This window comes from Dendrobium catenatum, unplaced genomic scaffold (assembly GCF_001605985.2).
Source record: "Dendrobium catenatum unplaced genomic scaffold, ASM160598v2 fragScaff_scaffold_1685, whole genome shotgun sequence".
Lineage (NCBI taxonomy): Eukaryota > Viridiplantae > Streptophyta > Magnoliopsida > Asparagales > Orchidaceae > Dendrobium > Dendrobium catenatum.
This window is the reverse complement of record NW_021320147.1, coordinates 1,626,240-1,647,211: the sequence shown is the minus strand read 5'-3', so window position 1 is coordinate 1,647,211 and position 20,972 is coordinate 1,626,240. Positions and strand designations below refer to the sequence as shown.

General features: G+C 34.1%; 1 protein-coding gene across 1 annotated transcript; it reads right to left on the bottom strand.

The window, feature by feature from the left end:
- Positions 1 to 12,390: 12,390 nt before the first annotated feature.
- On the bottom strand, positions 12,391 to 16,610 carry LOC110099182 (ent-kaurene oxidase, chloroplastic). Its single transcript, XM_028701401.1, has 8 exons — positions 16,511 to 16,610; positions 14,692 to 14,852; positions 13,927 to 14,088; positions 13,691 to 13,831; positions 13,348 to 13,602; positions 13,112 to 13,273; positions 12,842 to 13,036; positions 12,391 to 12,732 (listed from the first exon to the last, which is right to left on the bottom strand). The coding sequence occupies exons 1-8, from the start codon at positions 16,608 to 16,610 to the stop codon at positions 12,391 to 12,393; spliced, it is 1,518 nt and encodes a 505-aa protein (XP_028557234.1).
- Between the last annotated feature and the right edge of the window lie 4,362 nt (positions 16,611 to 20,972).

Below are 20,972 nucleotides of genomic sequence, written 5' to 3'. Positions count from 1 at the left end.
GGCCAGCACCAAATCAGGGCGATGATCAGGACGATTAAAATCAGTTTTAAACTAATCGGCCGGGACGATCGTGAGATCGGCTAGGACGATATAACCAATTTTTTTCTGATCGTCCCAAATCGTCCCAGGCCGTTGAGCTGAATTTGAACTAATCGGCCAGGACGATATGCCTACCGTCCTGGACGATAATGTCGGCAACTTGCATTAATGAGCTCATTTTGAAAACTTGTATTTAAGCTATGGCATGGAAACTTTTGTAAGTGTCTTTGGCAGCCATTGTAGCTTCGTTCTTGTGGGGGAAACTTGAAGAGAGAGCTTGAAAGGGCGAGAGGAAAGGGTGGAGTTTGAAAGGAGAAGATCCTGTGAGGGAGAGGAACTCAAGGGAGTGTGGTGGGGGATCCACACAGTTGCTCCGGTGAACTCGCACCTTAGTACCCAGCGACTCAGCCGCACCGGGGAAGGTGGAGGTGATTTTGTAAGGGCTTCTCCGCCTAGCTGTGGGGGCTAAAGGAGAGACACTTGTTTTAGTGCAATACCACTATAAACCCGAGGTGTTCTTTTCTTATTATCGCTTCCGCATTTATTTTTCTTCCGCACTTTGTTTGTGGTGATTTTTGTTGGAGTTTTATCTTTGGTTTTAAAGTTTTCCAATTCACCTCTCTCTTTTAATTAGCTTTGGGCCAGTTCTATAGGGCCTAACATCCCTAACGAACTTTCACATATGTGTGTGGATTATAGAGATCTGAATAAAGTCACAATTAAGAATAAGTATCTGTTACCACAGATTGATGATTTATTTGATCAGCTGGCTAGATCTTCTATATTTTCAAAGATTGATTTGAGATCTGGATACTATTAGGTGAAGGTAAAGGAAGCTGATGTGATGAATACAGCTTTCAATACTCGATACGGGCACTACGAGTTATTGGTTATGCTTTTTGGGGTAACCAATGCACCTGCTATTTTTATGGATCTGATGAATTGAGTATTTAAGGAATATCTGGATCAGTTTGTGATCATCTTCATTGACGATATTATGGTATATTCTGCTTCTGAGGAAGATCATGCCAGACATTTGAGGATTGTATTGGAGACATTGAGGCAACACCAGTTGTTTGCTAAATTCTCCAAATGTGAATTCTGGCTAAAGAGCATTTCTTTTCTAGGGCATGTAGTAAGCGGCAAAGGTATTTCTATTGATCCCCAAAAAATTCAAGCAATTGCTACTTGGCCAAGGCCTACTACGGTATTCGAGGTACGTAGTCTCTTGGGCAAGGCTGAATATTATAGAAAGTTTGTGAAGGGATTTTCTCAGATTTCTGCACCTCTGACAAGACTGACTCAGAAGTTAGTAGCTTTTGTTTGGATATTGGAGTGTTAAGCTAGTTTTTAGAAGTTAAAGGATTGTTTGAAATCTGCTCCGATATTAGCACTTCCATCAGGTATGGAAGGATTTCAAGTATTCAGTGATGCTTCACTGAAAGGTTTGGGCTGTGTTGTGATGCAGTATGGTCAAGTAATTGCGTACGCTTCGAGATAGTTGAAATCACATGAAACGAATTACCCGGCGTATGATTTGAAATTGGCTGTAGTTGTCTTTGCTTTGAAGATTTGGCATCACTACTTGTATTGCTTCAAGTGTGAGATCTTTACAGATCATAAGAGTTTGAAGTATATCTTTACTTAGAAGGATCTGAATTTGAGTCAAAGAAGATGGCTTGAATTGATCAAGGATTATGATCTGACGATTCAGTATCAGTCGGGTAAGGCTAATGTGGTAGCAGACTCTCTGAGCAGGAAGTCTTCTAGATTATCAGGTATTCAACTCACTTCTGATTAGTATCTGATACGAGATATGGAAAGATTACAGTTGGAGGTGATTTCCTCTATTAGTCTGGATTCTGGTGTGTTGACTCTGATGGACATTCAGTCATCTTTGGAAGAAAGGATCTATGAAGCCCAGAAGTCAAACTCTGAATATCCAAAGCTGATTGTTCAGATTGAATCTGGTAAGAAACCTAAACTACGACTTTCTGATTCTGGTGTTATTTTCTGTAAGAACAGGCTGTGGATTCCTATGTCTGGAGATCTGAGAAAAGAGATTCTGCATGAATCTCATCATTCAGTCTATACCATTCATCCAGGAAGTGGTAAGATGTATGGAGATATGAAAAGTTTATTTTGGTGGCCTGGAATGAAAAAGGATATAGCAAAGTTTGTTTCGAAATGTGATGCCTGTCAGTTGGTGAAGGCAGAGCATCAGTGACCAGGAGATATTTTGTAGTCGTTGCCTATCCCTGAGTGGAAGTGGGAGGAGGTAACGATGGATTTTGCTATGGGTTTTTCTCGATCAAGGCAAATACATGATGCTATTTGGGTAATTATTGATTGCTTAACGAAGTCTGCACATTTTCTTCCGATCAGACAGATGGATCCGGTGGATAAGTTAGCTCTGGTATATGTGAAGGAAGTTGCCAGATTATATGGTGTGCCAAAAGTGATTGTATCTGATCGAGATGAACGGTTTACTTCCAGGCTTTGGAAGGGTGTTCAGCAAGGCTTGGGTACGAAGTTGCATTTCAGTACTGCTTTTCATCCGCAGATGGATGGACAGTCTGAGAGAATTATTCAAGTACTAAAAGATCTTTTGAGGTTATGTGTTTTGGATTTTGGAGGCAGTTGGGAAGATCATATCCCACTGATAGAATTTGTTTATAATAATAGTTTTCTGTCAAGTATTGGTATGGCAACTTATGAAGCTCTGTATGGCAGAAAGTGTAGAACCCATTTGACTCCGACTGAAGTGGGAGATAGACAAGAAATTGGGTCATCTTTTGTGGAAGAAACTGTTATGAAAATTAATTTGATTAAAGAAAGATTGAAAATTGCACAAGACAGATAACATAAGTATTACAATCAGAAGCACAGATTTGTGAAATTTCAGGTTGGTGACTTTGTCTATGTCAAAGTCAGTCCGATGAAAGGCGTCAGCAGATTTGGAAGAGTAAGTAAGCTCAGTCCAAGGTATGTCGGACCTTTTGAAATTATTGAAAGGATTGGAAAGTCTACTTATAGATTGTTATTGCTAGATCAAATGTCCGATATACATAATGTTTTTCACGTATCTTCTTTGAGAAAGTGGATATCTAATTATGGAAAGAAACTATCTGTTGATGATGTGGAGATTCAGGAGAATTTGCAGTATAAGGAAGAGCCTGAACACATTTTAGCTTATGATGTTCGTAAGTTAAGAAATAAACAGATTCTGACGGTTAAAGTTCAGTGGAAGCATAGAATAGCACGAGAAGCTACTTGGGAGAAAGAGACGGATATGAGACACTCATATCCGCATCTGTTCTGACTCAGTTTTGTTTTGGAAATGTCGAGGATGACAATTTTTTGAAGTTAGGGAGATTGCGAGAGCTCATTTTCCATGTTTTCCTTCCAGGATTGTTTAGGACGAAGTTGGATCATCCTCGAACGATCGGTACAGGTTGTGAAGAAAATTATGGCTAGGAGGTTCATCCTAGGATGAAATGAGGTTCATCCGTACGAAATTTCTCCCGAGAGCAACTCATCCTGATACGATAATAATTTCGTCTGAACGAAATTCGTCTAGAGGGAAAATCGTCCCGAGACGATCTGCATGGGTATATATGGAATCGAGATCTTTGAAGAGAGAGAAAACCCAGAAGAGAGAAAACCGAAGAAAAAAAAAAGAAAAAGTGATTTTTGGGTGACTTCTGTCCCTTTCTGTCCATAGTTGCAGTTGAGAAAGTTGACCGACTTGAGGTAAGGCACATTCTGCCTTTCTCAATTTTCAGAAATGAAGATTTTGACGTCTTTTCTGCTTCAACTTTTGTTTTTGTTAGCCAAATTCTGGTATTATTTTGTACTGATGAATATTTTACCGCGTAACTTTTGGTATATTTCTAAGATGATATTTCTACACATTTTAAGTATTTTTGGAAGATTTTTACCGGGTATTTTGAATTCTGTAGCGTTTTAATTAAATTACAAATTATCAGGATGTTGAAAAATGTTGCTTCAGTACAAGAAAGTCTTATAATGCCGTTGTGTATATTTTGTGATAATTTGATAAATTTTTGAATCTGTGAATTCTGTGTAAATTCCGTATACTGCCGTTATGCCGCTGACGATTTTCTGAAGAAATCTAATTTTCTGAATTGAATGTTCTGATGCGATGTGCTATCAGAAGGGAGTTATAAGGGGTCAGAATCTTTTTAGATTTTGTCTGTGTCAGGGAAATCTGAAAAGAATACATGTTCTGTTCTGAAAGTTCTATTCTGAAAATTTTGTATATCTGTTATGTTCTGGTGCTATAAGCACAAAGGGAGGTATAAGGGGCTAGAATCCGTTGAGATTCTGTCTATGTCAAGGAAGGGAGGCATAAGGGGCCAGAATCCGTTGAGATTCTGTCAGGATTTTGGAATCTGTAATCTAATATCTGTTATCTGATATGTGATATCTGAAATGTGATTTATCTGATTTGAATTCTGATTTGTATGATCCGATCCGTTCTGTGATTTGAAAGTTTTATAATATTTATCAGATCTGTTCTGCACTCTGATTTGAATTCATTTATCTGTGATTTGATTCCTATGTGATCAAGTATCTATTCTATCTGTTATACGAGTTTTGTGGGACTATTTGAATTTTTGTACGGCTATTTGAATAACTGCTTCTGATGTATTTTCTGAGGTGAATTTCTTGAGATTTTGATTGGTGAGTGTAGTCTTGATGAGCTGTTTGCTCATCCTTATTTTTTGTGTGGTTTTCAGGTTCTGGGAAAGGAAAGGAAGCTTGGATTAGCCGTTCAGTGTCTGATATGTGATTAGGTATTTTGTACTTTTGATTTTTGTATAGTGATGACTTTTCTGTTATGTTCTTTTCTGTCTGTAGTCATGCACTATATTGTATATGATTATTTTGATGAAAGAAAGAAAATATAGATGAACTGTTCTGTAGAATTGAAGTTTATAGCAGCTCTGTGTTTCTGTTTGTTTGAATCTTTGGAAGAAAGTTCTGAAGCAAGTTTCCAAAACTAGATCCTGGATTTTCAACATTTATCGTGGCCCGACGCGAAGGGATCCATTCCGGTCGGGTTGGGTCGTGACAGATACATATGCTCAGATTCATATATAAAATTAGGAGTCTCATTTTGCATTCATTTGTCCAAAATACTTTATTTCTATTAGTATCTAATTTTTTTTCAAGTCTCCATAAAATGGAAAAATCTAAAAAATATTACATTCAATATTATAAATTATGTATTTAGATTAAATAATAGTAGTTCAATTGATATTAAGAAAAACACTTCATCATAGGACTGGCACTCTTCTATATCATTTTATTACTTGATGGGAAGGTATACTTGCGTATTTACTAGGCTTTCATTAATTTTATATCAAAATGAAAACCTAAGCATATTCATATTACATGCTAGATCTAGGTGTAGTTCACATCGTTGACCACATAGTCAAGTCCTCACCCCATTAAGTTTTTTGTTGGTGAAGTAATATGAGTATTAGATGTTTCATAATTTAGACCTACTTGTATAATGTATCTTTATTTTTATTATGTTTTCTAAAATTTTGAAAAAGATTAAAAAGTATTTCATTGATTTTTTAGTTTGTAATTTTTTTTTTCATAGTTTTGCATGTTTAGTAGATCTAGTAAGGAGCCATTATTATTTGATTATGAGATAGAAAGAACCGTTATAAAAAAAAGAGATTTTAGAGATGTTTGAGCTAGTACAAGATCAAGACCATCCTAGATCTCTTAAAAAGTATTTTAATCTTATAATAGAAGAAATCCATCAGAGTATCAATAGACATTATATCTAGGTCTATCACTTTGAACCGAAACCAACCAAGTCAAATGAATCAAAATTCTTGATTTAGTGAAAATCCTATTGAGGATTCCAACCTACACTTAATTATATTCTTAAAAATCTGTACAATATTAAGTATAATGGTGTCAGTGATGATGCTATTATACTTAACAATATTATCAAATTTTTTAAGGGATAAAGCCAAAATGTGGTTGAATTCTTTGCTTCCATGTTCTGTAACTACTTAGAAAGAGTTGGCACATAAATTTCTAGCTAAGTATTTCTAAAAAAACTGTAAAACTTAGGAATAATATTACATCTTTTATCCAATTTGAGGGAGAGTCACTTTACAAAAGTTGGGAGAGATTTAAAAAAATGCTTATAATACTTTACCCAATTTATTGGTTACTTAGATTTTACACTAGATTGGTAGGATCCTTCAAAATCAAGAGATGTATCTCTAATTATAAGTAGTCAGGATCGTTGGTAATATATAAATATAAATATGAGTTTCCAACAGCATTGGAGGTCTCTATAAAGATCATATCAACATCTAAATTGTTAGTGATAGTCAAACTGTATTCATCATCATCTATTGGTCATGTGGTACCAAAGTCAACACCATACTTATTTTTCTTTATTTTGTATTTTGGATTCCATAGGTTTTCTAAATGTCGAGCATTGCCCTTGGACCACATAAAATAACTTAAACCTTTTTCTATTGCAATGGTAGGCAAACCGATCAGCGAGTTTTTCCTAGTTAACCCAGGTTGAGCTAGGGTTCCCAGGTCAATTCGAACCGACCCATTTTTTCAAACAGGTCTAATCCAAGAACCCAAGCCTGACCCATTTGTGAAATGGGTTCACCCTAACCTGAATTTTTTTGGTCGGTTTGAACTCGGGTTTTTGGGTCATGTCAAATATTGACAACCCTAATCTTGTGCTTTTAGGACCCTAGGTTTCATTTTACGTGATCAACTTTGACTGTTACTCTTACATTGACTTTGAATTTAGCTCTAGCTCTAGTTATATGAACTAGAACAATAGCATATATTTTTCCTCTCGGCTCTTGCATGACTTATTTACTTAACTAACATGAAGAGCAATCGAAGAACACAAGATGCTACAATTTAAAAATCCTAACTCTCACTTCCTTGCTATCTACATTAGAATGGATAGAATAGGCAAATTTCTGAGGTGTTAAAGCCTCTCTTGGACTTTTTTTGTTTATCTTATTCTATACTGTTTATGAGGTGACTCAACAACAATAGGTGAAATGCATGTGTTGGAAATATTTTGCCTTATTTTACCAGTTATTTATCTCTGAATGAATTATTATTTTTCTATTCACTAGGTTTAACATGTCTTTATCCTTTATTTTATGTAATTTTTCACAACTAAATATTTGTTGTATTTTGGGATTCTTATTTGTTAAAAAAGTTAGGTTGAATTCAATTTTTCTTTCATGAGGATTAGTTTCATCTCAGGGGCATGGGTTTTGAAAACAAATTTAATGTAGTATGGATGAGAAAGAAAATTTGAGTGGAGTGTTGTATTAGGTAGTCAACAATTAATGTCAAATTTATCAAGCAATCATGATATGAATATTTTAATACATTTTGTTAATGTTAGGGTTTTTCCTGAAAGCAATACGCTGTATAGCCTCAATACAATGAAAAAAGTGTACAAGGGTCGTTGTACTAGCGCCCAGGTGCAGTGTTAAACTAAGCAATGGTTCCCACATCATGAATGGATCTAAGAAAAGAAGCTAGCCCATAAAATTAGATTTAGAATAAAAACTTGGAATATAGGTACTCTTATAGAAAAGCTAATTAAATTAATAGATATTATACTTCATTAGAAGATAAATATTCTACATATCCAAGGAACTAAATAGGTTGGAGAAAGGTTAAGGAGATTGATATTTTAGGATTTAAACTTCGGCATCTAGATATGAAGTCGTAATAGAAATGGTGTATGTGTGATTAGAAATAAAAATTTGAAGGATAATATTGTAGAAATTAATAGAATTAGAGATAAAATTATAGCTTTAAAATTATAATTCATGTTAGGATTATTAATGTTATAAGTGCTTATGCTCCTCAAGTAGATTTCAATATGTGTTTAAAAATAAAATTATGAAATAATTTAGAAGAATAAATACAAAGGATAAATCTTGAAGAATTAGTTTTTATTGAAGGAGACTTAAATTGATCTATTGGTAGTAGTAGAAGATTTTAAAAGTATTTATGACTGCTATAAGTTTGGATTGAATAATGAACGTGATACAACCATATTAAATTTTTTCTTTCTTATGATTTTATATTAAAAAATGTTTTATTTAAAATAATAGAAGAGTATTTTATCACTTATAGGAATGAACATAGTAAAACTCATATTGATAATTTTCTTAAAAGAAAAATAGATCATTTATATTGCATAGATTATAAAGTCATTTCAAATAAAAGTTTATTTACCAAGCATCACTTATTAACATTATTTAAATATGTCATTTAAGATTAGATGAAAGTATTTAAAGAATACTAATAAAAATATTTTTGATTGTTGTTCAAGATCTTAAGATTTAGATTATTATGAGGAAGTTAATGTTATGAGGAAAAAAAATAGCTAATAATATTAAAAATGTTGCAATGTGCTTGAAGAATAAAAATGAACAGTTCTTAACAGTAAAGTAGTTGGTAATAGAATTAAAATGTTCAAGAAAATATTAAAAAATAAAAAATTTTGTTATATAATTTGTTTATATGTAAAAGTTTCACTATAGGAAAACATGCGATTACCATCGAAATTTCCGGCGGAGTGTTTTGCGCCGGTAAAATACGGCGCCTGAAATGGCGCATACTGCGACGAAAAATTTACGACGTATTTTACGGCGCATTAAACGTCAGAAAGTGTCCGACGTCACATGCGCTGGAAAGTACGTCGGCGAAAACCAACATTTTAGTGGTCCAGACGCACGTTACGGCGGAAAAATAGCCGGCGCATTTATCGACGGATAATGCACCGGGCTTTTTAAACTCAACGACTTTGTACCGGCGCATACTGCGCCGGAAAGTTTTCCGGCGTTTTGGACGCCGGAAAATCCACCGGCGAAAGCCCTATTTTCGAGCTCGAGCTCCTCTAGCCGCTCATTTCTTTCGTGGCTTTCATGAGACCTTACATGCTCAACAAATAAGTGCCCTTCAAGCAGAGCTAGAACAAGTAAGGAAATCACAAGCTGATTAGCAAGCTCAGTTGCAATCACAGATTCAAATGCAGATCTAGGAGCAACACAATCAGTTGTTGGATGAAATGCGCAAAATGAGGGAGCAGATGAGTGGAAAAAAGGTAGCTCCAGCTGAGGAGGAATCCACAGATTCAGAGTAGTTTAGTTTATTTTATGAACTTGTTTATTTTTTTGAATCTGTAATATTGAACAATATGTGATATTTTTAGTTGGTTGTTACTATTAAACAGTTTCTTTTAATAAGTATTTATGTTTTTGTGCATCTGTTGAATTGTTATAAACTGTTGTAGAATTATTATAAACTGTTGTGGATAGATATTTGTATAGGTTTGTAGGTGTGGAAATTTGATTGTTGGCTGAGAAGGAAATTTTTTTTTAACAATGCTATAGGTTTCCAACGGATTTTGCGCCGGTACTTCGACGGAAACGACGATACAACTAATCGTATCGATCATGCCGGCGTCTTTGTGAGCGCCGAAAATTGCCGGCGCCTTTTCCGGCGTCTTGTCCGCCGGAGATTTCCGACGCATAGTTTGCGCCGTAAACAACCCGTAGGTTATTTACGGCGTACCAACGACGCTTTATCCGTCGGTAATTACCGGCAGACTCATACAACGCAAAGTTCCGGCGCAGTTATCACCGGAATTTACCGGTTGAAAGTCGCCGGCTGCACAGTGTTTTTTGCACCGGTAATGCGCCGGAAAGTGCGTCAGAAACTTTTCTGGCGCATTATAAACGTCGGAAGATATTTACCGACGCGAACCAAACCGGCGCATAAAATTCCGCCGGAACATGTGCCGGAAATCTATATTTCTGTCGGATTTCACATTTTATCGGCGGATTGTATCCGCCGGTAACACCGGGTTTTCATGTAGTGTTTGAAAAAATTGAGTTAAAGGTAGGGGTTTCACCGTTTCAATATATGATACATCTCGAAAATCCAACCCAAAAATTATGGGTTCATGTCGATCGGTTTAATAAACGGGTTGGGTTTGGGTTTAATTTTTTGACCTGATTGAAATATCAGGTATGGTTCGGGTTAACTCGCGAACCAGAATGCAACCCATTTGACTCTTCTATCGGGTCGCACTCGTTGCTTGTGCTTGCTGCTCAGCTACACCAGCCCACCTTGTTGGCTTGTCTGCTTACCCTGCGGCCTCGTCTGCTCGCCGCTCGCCCCTCGCCCTAGCCACTTGTCCCATGGCCTCACCCCTCACCCTCGTCCACTCTCCCTCACTTACTTGACTTGCAGCCTCGTCTGCTTACCTATTAGCGGGTTGGGTCATGTCAGTCTGGTTGGTGTCTAGATTTTTAACTTGTTTGAATGAACTAGTCTATTTTGGGTCGGACGTATTAAGAGCAGGTTAATTTTGGATTTGAACTGAACTCGACCCAGAAACCTATTTGACACCTCTAGTTAAAGGCTTGTTGGTCACATAAAATGTTAGTTTTCAAATTATCATGTCAGGAGAGTAGATGTATTAGATCTAACTTATATTAAGAATGGTAGAGATAAAGCTAAAAGTACTTGGTTAGAAATTATTAAAAAAAGGCATTTTTTATTAGATTTAATGAGAATTTGACTCTTAATAAGACACAATAAAGAAAAGGATTCATATAGCCAACTCCACGAAGTGGGATTAAGGCTTGTTGTTGTTTACACTATGGACTTTGTGCCAACTTAAAGACTAGCCTCAATTAATTTTTATTTTTCTTATCATCAGGAGGGCTAATTAATTATAGAGGTTTGTGCCTATAAAAAACCTAAAACTATATTATAAAGTACTAATAAAATGAAGGCAAAATCTCTAGGTAGCGTTTATCTTAAATCTAATTCACCTTCTGCAAATTTGACCCATAACATCCTTAAAACTCTCACAACGAGAGGCTATGGTGCAAATTTTGGGAACCCACACATCCTTTAGATAACATGGTCCCCTTGCCACGATTTTTATAATGTGAAGTGTTTGCATTATGTAGAGTGGCATTATCTATTGTTAAAGAATCATATGTTCAAAAGAAAGTTTAAAACATGTCTTCAAGATGTTCTAACCTTTATCCTTCTTGGTTGATGGCATTCTTCAGCCTCGGAAAGAATCACCCATGTTTGTAGTTTATTGACTACCGGTGAATTACTTTATCTGTGCTTATTATTTTGAGTGAAACCAAGGTAAACTAATGGGATGGTAGTATTGTTTTTATACACGTTTACCTTGGTTTTCCTCATAACGATATAAGAGCCATCTGGAAGGCCTTTGGAGGGGTTGAGATGTCACTAGTGTTAGGTTATGTTTGGGTATAACAAGAGTTTTAGGAATTATGGGATTTTATTTGTAGAGGTAGGGCTTGGTGTATGGATTGGTTTTGTGTAATTATGATGTTGGCCAAGAGGTGAGTTGAGGAATAAAGGTTTAATATTAAGAGGGGGTATTGGAGGATTGTAGAGATCATGGTTTGTGAGTTAAGGTTTGTATGCGGAGGTGATGATTTGTGTTTATAGTTCGCATGTAGAGGTTATTTTTTTCTTAATTTGTAGTTTGTGTATGGAGGTGAATCTGAGAACACTAGGAACTAGGGTTTGGTTTGGTGGTAAAGTTGTGGGCTGAGCTAGAGTTTGGAAGTTAGTTATGGGTTTATGGAGGGTGCGCGGGGAGTTAAGAATAAGTTTAGGAAGTGTTTAAGCTTGTAGAGAAAGAGGGAGTTGTGTTCGGGTTTAGTTGGGGTGCCAAAACTAAGAACTTTGCGATTTGGATTTTTGTTTTGAATGGAGAGGCTAAAAGATGAAATAGAGTCTAGGTTTTGTTTAGGAATGGGGAGATGTGGAAGTTAGGGTTAAAGTTTAAAAACAAATTAGAAGGTAATATTTTCTCACCCAAGGAAAACTTCTATAATAATCAATCACACAGTTGTTTTATCAAAAAGGTTTTATATGATCATCTTCTAAGAGTTTCCAATGCTCAAGACATAAAAATCAATCCTCCAAGAAGCTTGATAATATTATTTTGTTTCTATGATTATGCAGAGAAGCGACAAGCACTGAAAGATAAAGTAGAATCTGGAGACATACAAGACCTCTTAAAAACAGCAAATGATAGCCATCTATGATATTGGAATGATTAACGTAGTCATCCATACAAGGAACTATTTTCCAGTAGAAAAGATGAATAAGTCACTCGTTGACAAACTAGTTTAGAAACATACTTGTAACTAAATCTATTCAATGAAGTATACACACATGCATCTCCTAAGTTTAAGCAAGCCAGTGTTGGAAGAGCAATCAAGATCATACTTAAAGAAGAAGATTTTCAACCAAGCCGCATGAACTCCTTGGCCTTATTTGGGCCTGCATTGGATGGAGTTTGTGAGTTGTAAGCCCCAAGGTATCTATATTATCTTCTTCTCCATCCTTCAACTTCCACTCAAACTCCTGTATTAATCGACCAATAGTTCTGCAAGAGATTAGCATTGCCTGAAGAGATCCTGCGCACACCCTTTTCCCTCCTCCGAAAGCCATTGTCTTGTGCATGTCCATTGGCTCATACTTGTCTGATAGAAACCTTTCAGGCTTCCATTTTTCTGGTTCGTCCCAATCCTTCTTGTCCATATTGCATGCATATAGATTAATGGTGATCTGGGACATGTTAAATGGGTTTAAGTAAGAGACATTTATAAGCATAAATCACATAACTAAGTAAAGAAATATATTGAGTGTAAAATCAGAAAGGTGATGAATGAATCACATCAGTCCCAGCTGGAATGTTATATCCACCCAACTGGGTATCTTCATGAACATGTCTAGGAGGAATTATAGGAACTGGAGGGTGAAGTCTGAGGGTCTCATGGAAAGCAGCATTTAGATATTGCAAATATGGAAGATGTTCCTCGGTGATTTTCTTCATTCCACATACTTTCCGTATTTCCTGATAAAGACGATCCTGCAAAGAGAAGATGGATCAGAATTCTGAAGGTAACATTTAATAGGAGAACTAAAGAATGATTATGTTTGATACCTGCTTGGTTGGATTCTTAGCAATTTCATACATAGCCCACTCAGTTACAACCATTGTGGTATCAGATGATTCAACTATTGCTTCCCAGATCAATGCAATGAATTGATCTTCTGTTAATGTGGTTTCTTCTGACAAGAGATAATCCAAATAGCAGCTAATTTCCTGTAGAAGGGATCATTATATCATGCCAAGTAAAACATGTGAGTATATTGAAGGAGTTATTAGTTAGGGCCAACCTCTCCACGACCAATACGCTCTTTTTGTAGGTTAATCAGAGCCTTTGTTACTGCAGTTTTTCGTTTTGCCGTCCGCTGAATTTTCATTTCCATGCTCTTATTTGGAATCCATCTCAAATATGGGAAGAAATCCCTCCAGTCAACCTCAATAACTCCTATCAATGGATCAAGAACTAAGATCTCAAGCATCTCTTTCTTTAAAATTGTCTGCCCAAGTTCCTCCACATAAATAGAGTCTACAGCATTGCCTAAACTCTGGAAAAAATGGTTCAACATTTTTATAAAGTTTTTTTTTTTAATAAATAGGACATGATTTATAAGATCTGTATAGACTGAGATGTACTTGTTTTAGGGCCAATTGGAACAACTCAGACTGGAATGGCTCTCTGAGTTCAACCAAGCTACAATCTTCATCATTGATCTTAGCAGACAATTTAGACACAACATTCTCTATCATAGTATTCCTGTGATGAAGATTTCGCTTCTGAAATTGAAAGTAGAATGAGCTATTCCAGTAAATTTTTTAATATTCAGAAGTAAATGAAAGAGGGTCACATTTTAGAAATATTTGATAAAAACCTGTGCATTTGCTCCCAAAACACCTGAAATAACATATTTCTTAACCATTTTGTGGTATTCACCATAGTCGCATGTGGATACAAGTGCTTTATTTGAAGTGATGGTTGTCAGAGCATTTGAAAGCTTCCTAGTTGATATAGATGAGAACTTGGTGACTAGAGCCTGCAAAATAGAAACTAATGTTTTGATAATTGATGGATTAAATGCAGAATATATCAGATTTTTTTCATTGCCATTATTTATTTTTCCAACAAATTTGATGATGCAGTAGAAACTATTTGATGGAAAAGGAAGATAGTTTTGGTTTAGCTGTAGTATTGACTAGCCAACACCATTGCATAATATGTCAATCACTAGAAAACATTCCCTGCAGAAAAGTGAAACTTCCCTCCTTTATACTTACCAACATAACTGAAATTTCTATTTGGAAAAGGCAAAGTCTAATAAAAACACCCAGGATGAAAAAGAAGATAAAATATAAAAGAGGATCAACACATTAATGCATACATAAAAATTCTTTCAATTGATTGTCATTTCTTTTTATCATTGTTGTAAATTTCATCATTATTTGATTGTAGAGAACTATAATATAAAGAGATATTTTTTTATAAAAGATACAATTAGGACGGACAAAAGACAATTGCTTAACAAAAAAATATCCAAAATTCTGAAACTAAATTAGATTTAAGCTAATGAATGTTTTGTGCAGATCATGACGGTTGAATTGCATAAATAAAAGAATTTGATAAATAAACAGAAAGCTACCTCTTTGGCGATTTCTGTTGAGTTGAGAACCACCATTGAAGTACTTCCTAGTCTGATTGAGTATATGGGACCGTAAACCTCTGCCCATTTTGCAAATGTGAGGTAGGGTTTCCTCTCCTTCAACTGTAGCAGGTTCCCAAGCAAAGGTAATCCAGGAATAGCTAAAACACGATAAGAAATCAATATCCAAACAACAAATTAAAGCAGCTCCCAAAACACCAGAAAACAAAATCCTGATTATTTATTCATTTTTTCTATTTGGAAATGCAATTAAATCAGTGCGTGATATTCAATTAAAACAAAATGTTTATGAAAAAATTATGGCCTTTAAATTGAAATCTTTTTTACGTTATAATATGTTTAAATAAATATCAATTATGTATGTGCTTAAATTGCTAGATAAAGTTTTAAACTATAATCATTCATTGATTTTTTAACTGTATTATGATAGAATATTGCTTAATAATCCTCTCAGATTACTGTTTACTCATTTTTGGCTGTGCAGGGATTATGAAGGAATTAATAGCAGAGAAGTGGAGCTTGATTAAAGTATTGTAGGTGCAGGAGCCTGATAGGGAATTGGTGTTTGGGGAAGCAGCAGGCCAGATGTTGGGAGTTTTAGTATATATTTATATGCATTTTATTATTTTATTTATAATATTAAATTTTATATGATTTTATGAATTGATTCCTTAAGTATAGTATTTAAGGGCTTTTTAAAGGTTTGAAGATTATTGTGAAAATATGAATGCACCAAGATTTTTAGAGTCAAAACATTTTAATATTATTTTGAAGACTAAAAGAATGCCAAATCAATGGAGAATGAGTGTGTTAATTCCTATTTTTAAGAATAAAGGTGATGCACAGGAGTGTGCGAATTATAGAGGAATTAAGTTAATGTGTCATACTTTAAAACTATGGGAGCGAGTTATGGAGCGTAGGTTGCGGCGTGATACTAATGTTTCTCAAAATCAATTTGGATTCATGTCGGGTAGGTCTACTCTCTACTATGAAAGCCATATATTTATTGAGAGGTTTGATGGAGAGATATAGAGAGAATAAGGAGGATCTACATATGATATTTATTGATTTAGAGAAAGCACATGATAAAGTTTCAAGAGAAGTGTTATGGAGAGTTCTTGAAAAGAAAGGAGTTTATAATGCTTATATTCAAATAATTAAAGATATGCATGCAGGATCTATTACTTGAGTTCAAACACAAGGTGGTTTGACCAAGTGTTTTCCTATTTTAGTTGGATTACATCAAGGATCAGCCTTAAGTCCATATCTTTTTGCTTTAGTAATGGATGTTCTCACTAGACATTTGCAAGAAGATGTACCTTGGTGTATGCTTTCAAGTAGATTGAGCAATGGTGGTTAGAAAATCATATTCAAACACTGGTAGTTGAAGGAACATAGTCAAGTGATAGCAGATAGAGGATCATATTCAAACGAAGATAGATGAAGGATCTTAGTTGGGCGATGGTTGTTTGAGGATTGTAATCGAATAACAGTAGTCAAAAGATAGTAATTGGACGATGATTATTACGAGATTGTAATTGGGTTATGATGGTCATGTGATAAGATAAAACTTACTAATTTTAATTTGTCTATATTATCATATTTATACTTTTAATCTTTGTGTTTTGTGCAAAAAAATAATGAAAAAATTATGAAATTTGAACAAGTTCCGTAGCTCCAAAGCTCATTCTAGTGCTACAGTGAAGAGCTCACAAAAAAATGGGTTGGAGAGCTTAGCTCTGAGGTGCTATCCATGAAGTGCTGCAATGCTAGATCGAATGCCATAGCACCAAATCACCTAGCGCCACAGTCACAGATGGTTGAATTGGTGAATATAAATGAAGAATGTTGAATAGAGATGCTTGTTCAACAACATCGCAGTGCCACCAAGCCAACATCGCGATGTTACTTCATTATTTTGCAAAACTATAAATAGTAGTCTTAGAGTTCATGTTAGAGGGTTGGTACATTGTGGAGTCATTTGCGTGTGTGTGAGTGAAGAGCTGTTCTTAAGAAAGAGTGGCTTTTGTATCTGTGTTTGGTGTACTATATTAGTTTTGATCAAAGTGGAGAAGTAGAAAGGAGTTGTTTCTTAGATCTGGGTCATTTCTAAATCTTGTATCTCTTATTTATCTCGTGTTTAATGTTGTAGCTTATATTTTATTAAGTGAAATAAAATGTTTGTGTTGTGTAATATCATATCCTATTTGTAATTTATATTGCTTAACAAATTACTCGTTTGATCTAATTTTCTTTTCAATTTTACCTGCTTAGTGTTGCTTTGCTTACTTATTAATTATTACTGCTTAGTATTTTCATTTTATATTATGTTGCTTATTGTTGTATGTATAGTATTAAACCAGTAGAATTTTTGGTTGACAATGAAATTGAAAAGATTATAAAAAAAATTAGAAAAACTAAATTATTTCAAAAAGATTTAAAAATGGTTCAACAACTACCAAAAATATTAAACCTAGGCCGCTTAGGGAATAAATTAATCCTATGATTGAAAGTATTTATGAAAGTATGAATAGACCTAGCATTAAAGCCAATAATTTTGAATTAAAACTTGTCATAATTTGAATGGAATAAAACTATTAATTTGGGAGAACTCTAATAGAAGACCTTAATTTGTGTATAGTTACTTTTCTTAAAATATGTGCAATCTTCAAATACAATGGTGTTATTGATGATGTTGTTGGACTTAAGTTATTTCAAATTTTACTGAGTGACAAGCTCAAAATATTATTAAATTCATTGCCCCCGTGCTCAATTTCAACATGGAATGATCTTGTACCTAAATTTTTAGCTAAATAATTTTTACCATCTAAAACAGCTAAGCTTAGACATGGCATAACGTCTTTTACCTAATTATACGACAAGTATATTTTTGAATCGTGAAATAGATTTAAAGAACTCCTTAGGAAATATCCTACTTATTCCCTCCCTAAATTGTTAATAATTCAACCCTTTATAACAATATTTTAGGTTCCTTTAGATCAATCATTGATGCTGTTATTGGTGATTCTTTGATGTCAAGGCCCTTTGATGAGGTATATGCTTTGATTGTGGAGTTGGTTACTAACAATTTTCATTGGTCATCCAAAATAATTAATACTATAAAGGTTTTTAGTGTTTATGAATTCAAAGCTGTATTAATTTAAACTAATCAAGAAGTTATCATTTCTAGGAAACAAGATAACTTTGGAATTAATTCATCTCATAATTCACTTGTGGCTGTAGAAGAGGCCATCTTTGGTGCCTATAGTGATTTTAATGCTTCTGGAGTATAATCCATTAGTGCAATTAATAGTAGAACCAATAAACACTTTTCATACATATAATATAGGCTAGAAAAATTATCCCAATTTTAATTAGATTAATATATAAAAGGGTAATAATAATTGGAACTCCAACCAACCAAATCAAGTGGAAAACTAGAATAACCCTCCTCAAAATTTTTCAAACCCACGGTCTAGTTTTCCTCATAAATTTCACTCAAACAATCAACTAAGGATAAAAATCCTTTATTGGAATAATTTAGTTTTGCAAATGAGTACACAATCATAGAGTTAAGATGCTGCTATTAGAAAATTGAAACTCATTTTGGATAGCTAACTGAATTTTTAATCAATAGACCCTAAGAAACTTTACCTAATAATACATAAATAAATCTAACAAAAGAGAAAAAAAAATCTAACAAAAGAGTAAGGAAGAATGCAAGGCTATTCAATTGAGTAGTAGTGAGCTTGAAAAAGGGAATATGAATAAGGATGAATCTAAATAAAAATTATCTATATAAGAGCTAATAGAGATTCCCCAACCTAAGTAACACCCTTTATCTGATAAAGAAGTAGAAAAACCCATTAGATAGGTTGTTAAATGGACACCACCATAATTTCTCCAAAGATTTCTATAGCAGAATTTGGATAGGCAGCTCTCAAAATTTTTGAAAGTATTTAAAATGTTAACTATTAACATTCCATTTGTAGAAGCCTTAGAATAAATGTCTACTTATGCTAAGTTTATAAAAGATATCCTAAGCAAGAAGGGAAGATTAGAAGATTTTGAGACTATAACTTTAATTAAGAAATGAAGTACAATCCTATAGAAGAAACTTCCTCAAAAGCCTTAGGACACTAGTAGTTTCACCATTCCTATGTATATCAAGAATACATTTTGCTGGAGGGCACTAAGTAATTTAGGAGGTAGATTAATATAATGCCCTTGTGCATATTCAAAAGATTTGAGTTAGGAGAAGTCCAAACTACCATTGTTACCCTTCAATTAATAAACCATTCATTTACCTATCTTAAAGGGGTAATAGAGGATGTGATAGTCAATGTAAATAAGTTTTATCTTTCCTGTGAATTTATTATCTTAGATACGGATGAAGATAGAAATATACCTATTATATTGGGTAGACCTTTTGTAGCTATTGGTAGGGTCAGGATAGCTGTGTAAAAGGAAGAATTTACATTGAGAGTGTAAGATCAAAAGTGAACTTCAATATTTAAAGTCAATGAAGTTTCCTAGGAACCAAAATGAAGATTATCATAGAGTGGATTTAGTGATTATTGCATGGAGGATTTATTGATTGAGAGTTCTATAGAGATTCCTTTGTGTGAGGATGACATCAAAGAGGGAGAAAAAAGATTCTATCCAAATTGTTGGTAACACTCCTGGAATTTTTATGGATAGGGTTGAAGTTCTTGATACATCATCCCTAGGTATGCCTTTGAAACTATCTATTAGTAAGGAACCCGTTCTAGAGTTAAAAGCATTGCCTGCTCATTTGAAGTGTGCATTTATAGGAGAAAAGTCAACCTTACCTATTATCATTTATGTTGACTTAGTAAAAAACTAAGAAGGTATGTTTATGAAGGTTATTACTGCCTATAAAAGAACTTTTTGTTGGACCATAGCAGATATTAAGGAAATTAGTCTATCCTTGTGCATACATTAAATTCTGATGGAAAAAAATTTCTTTTCAAAAGCTGACCCCCAAAAGGAGACTAAACTTTGTTATGAAAGAAGTTGTGAATAAGGAGATACCTAAGTGGTAGGATGCATTAATCATTTATCCCATTTCATAGAGTGCATGAGTTAGTCCTATACATTGCGTACAAAAAAAGGGGCCTAACTATAATAGCCAATGAGAAAAATGAATTGATACCTACTAGGATAGTTATTGGTTTGTGAATATGAATAGATTATAGGAAGCTAAACAAAGTAACTAGGAAAGACTACTTTCCCTACTTTTCATTTTTCATATGCTAAATAGGTTAGCAGGGCATCCTTTTTATTACTTCTTAGATGGATATTCATGATACCATCATATTCCTATAGTACTAGAAGACTAGGTTAAAACTACATTGACCAATCCTTATCGGAACATTTGCATTTAAGGGATGTTTTTTTGGTTTGTGTAATGTCCCCACTACTTTTTAGAGGTGTATAATGTCAATATTTCCTGATTTTTATTAAGTAGAGCATTGATATATTTATGGATGATTTCTTTACTTTTTGTACCACTTTTGATTCTTGTTTGGAGCATTTAACTATGATTTTAAAAAAGGTGTGTTAAAATAAATTTGATATTAAATTAGAAGAAATGTGAACTCATTATAGCATAAAACATAATCTCAGGACTTAAAATTTCTAAGACAGGTTTGGAAGTGGATAGGGCTAAAGTGCAAGTAATTATAAAATTTTAACCACCTATGTCTGTTAGCGGAATAAGAAGCTTTTTAGGACATGCTGATTTCTCTAGAAGATTTTTTATGGAATTTTAAAAAAATATTAAAATATTATACCATTTATTTGAAAAAAGACATCCCTTTTGACACTGATGATGAATATATTAAAACTTTTAATATTTTGAAATAACATTTAATCCCTGTAATTGTTATTGCTATACTTGATTGGATATTGCATTTTAAAATCATATGTAATGTTAGTGAATATGCTATTGGTGTTATATTAGAAGAAAATATAAGAAAATTTCATGTTATATACTATGCAAGTAAAATTTTGAATGCAACCCAATATAACTAAAGTGTCTTTGCCTTGGACAAGTTTAGATCATATTTGATTTGCACTAAGGTTCTACTTTACACTTATAATTATGCTATCAAATTCTTGATGATAAAAAAAGATGCTAAGCCTAGATTGGTAAGGTGGAATCTTTTGTTGCAAGAATTTGATGTAGAATTTTTTGATAAGAAAGGAACTAAAAAATCAAGTGCCTGGGCATTTAT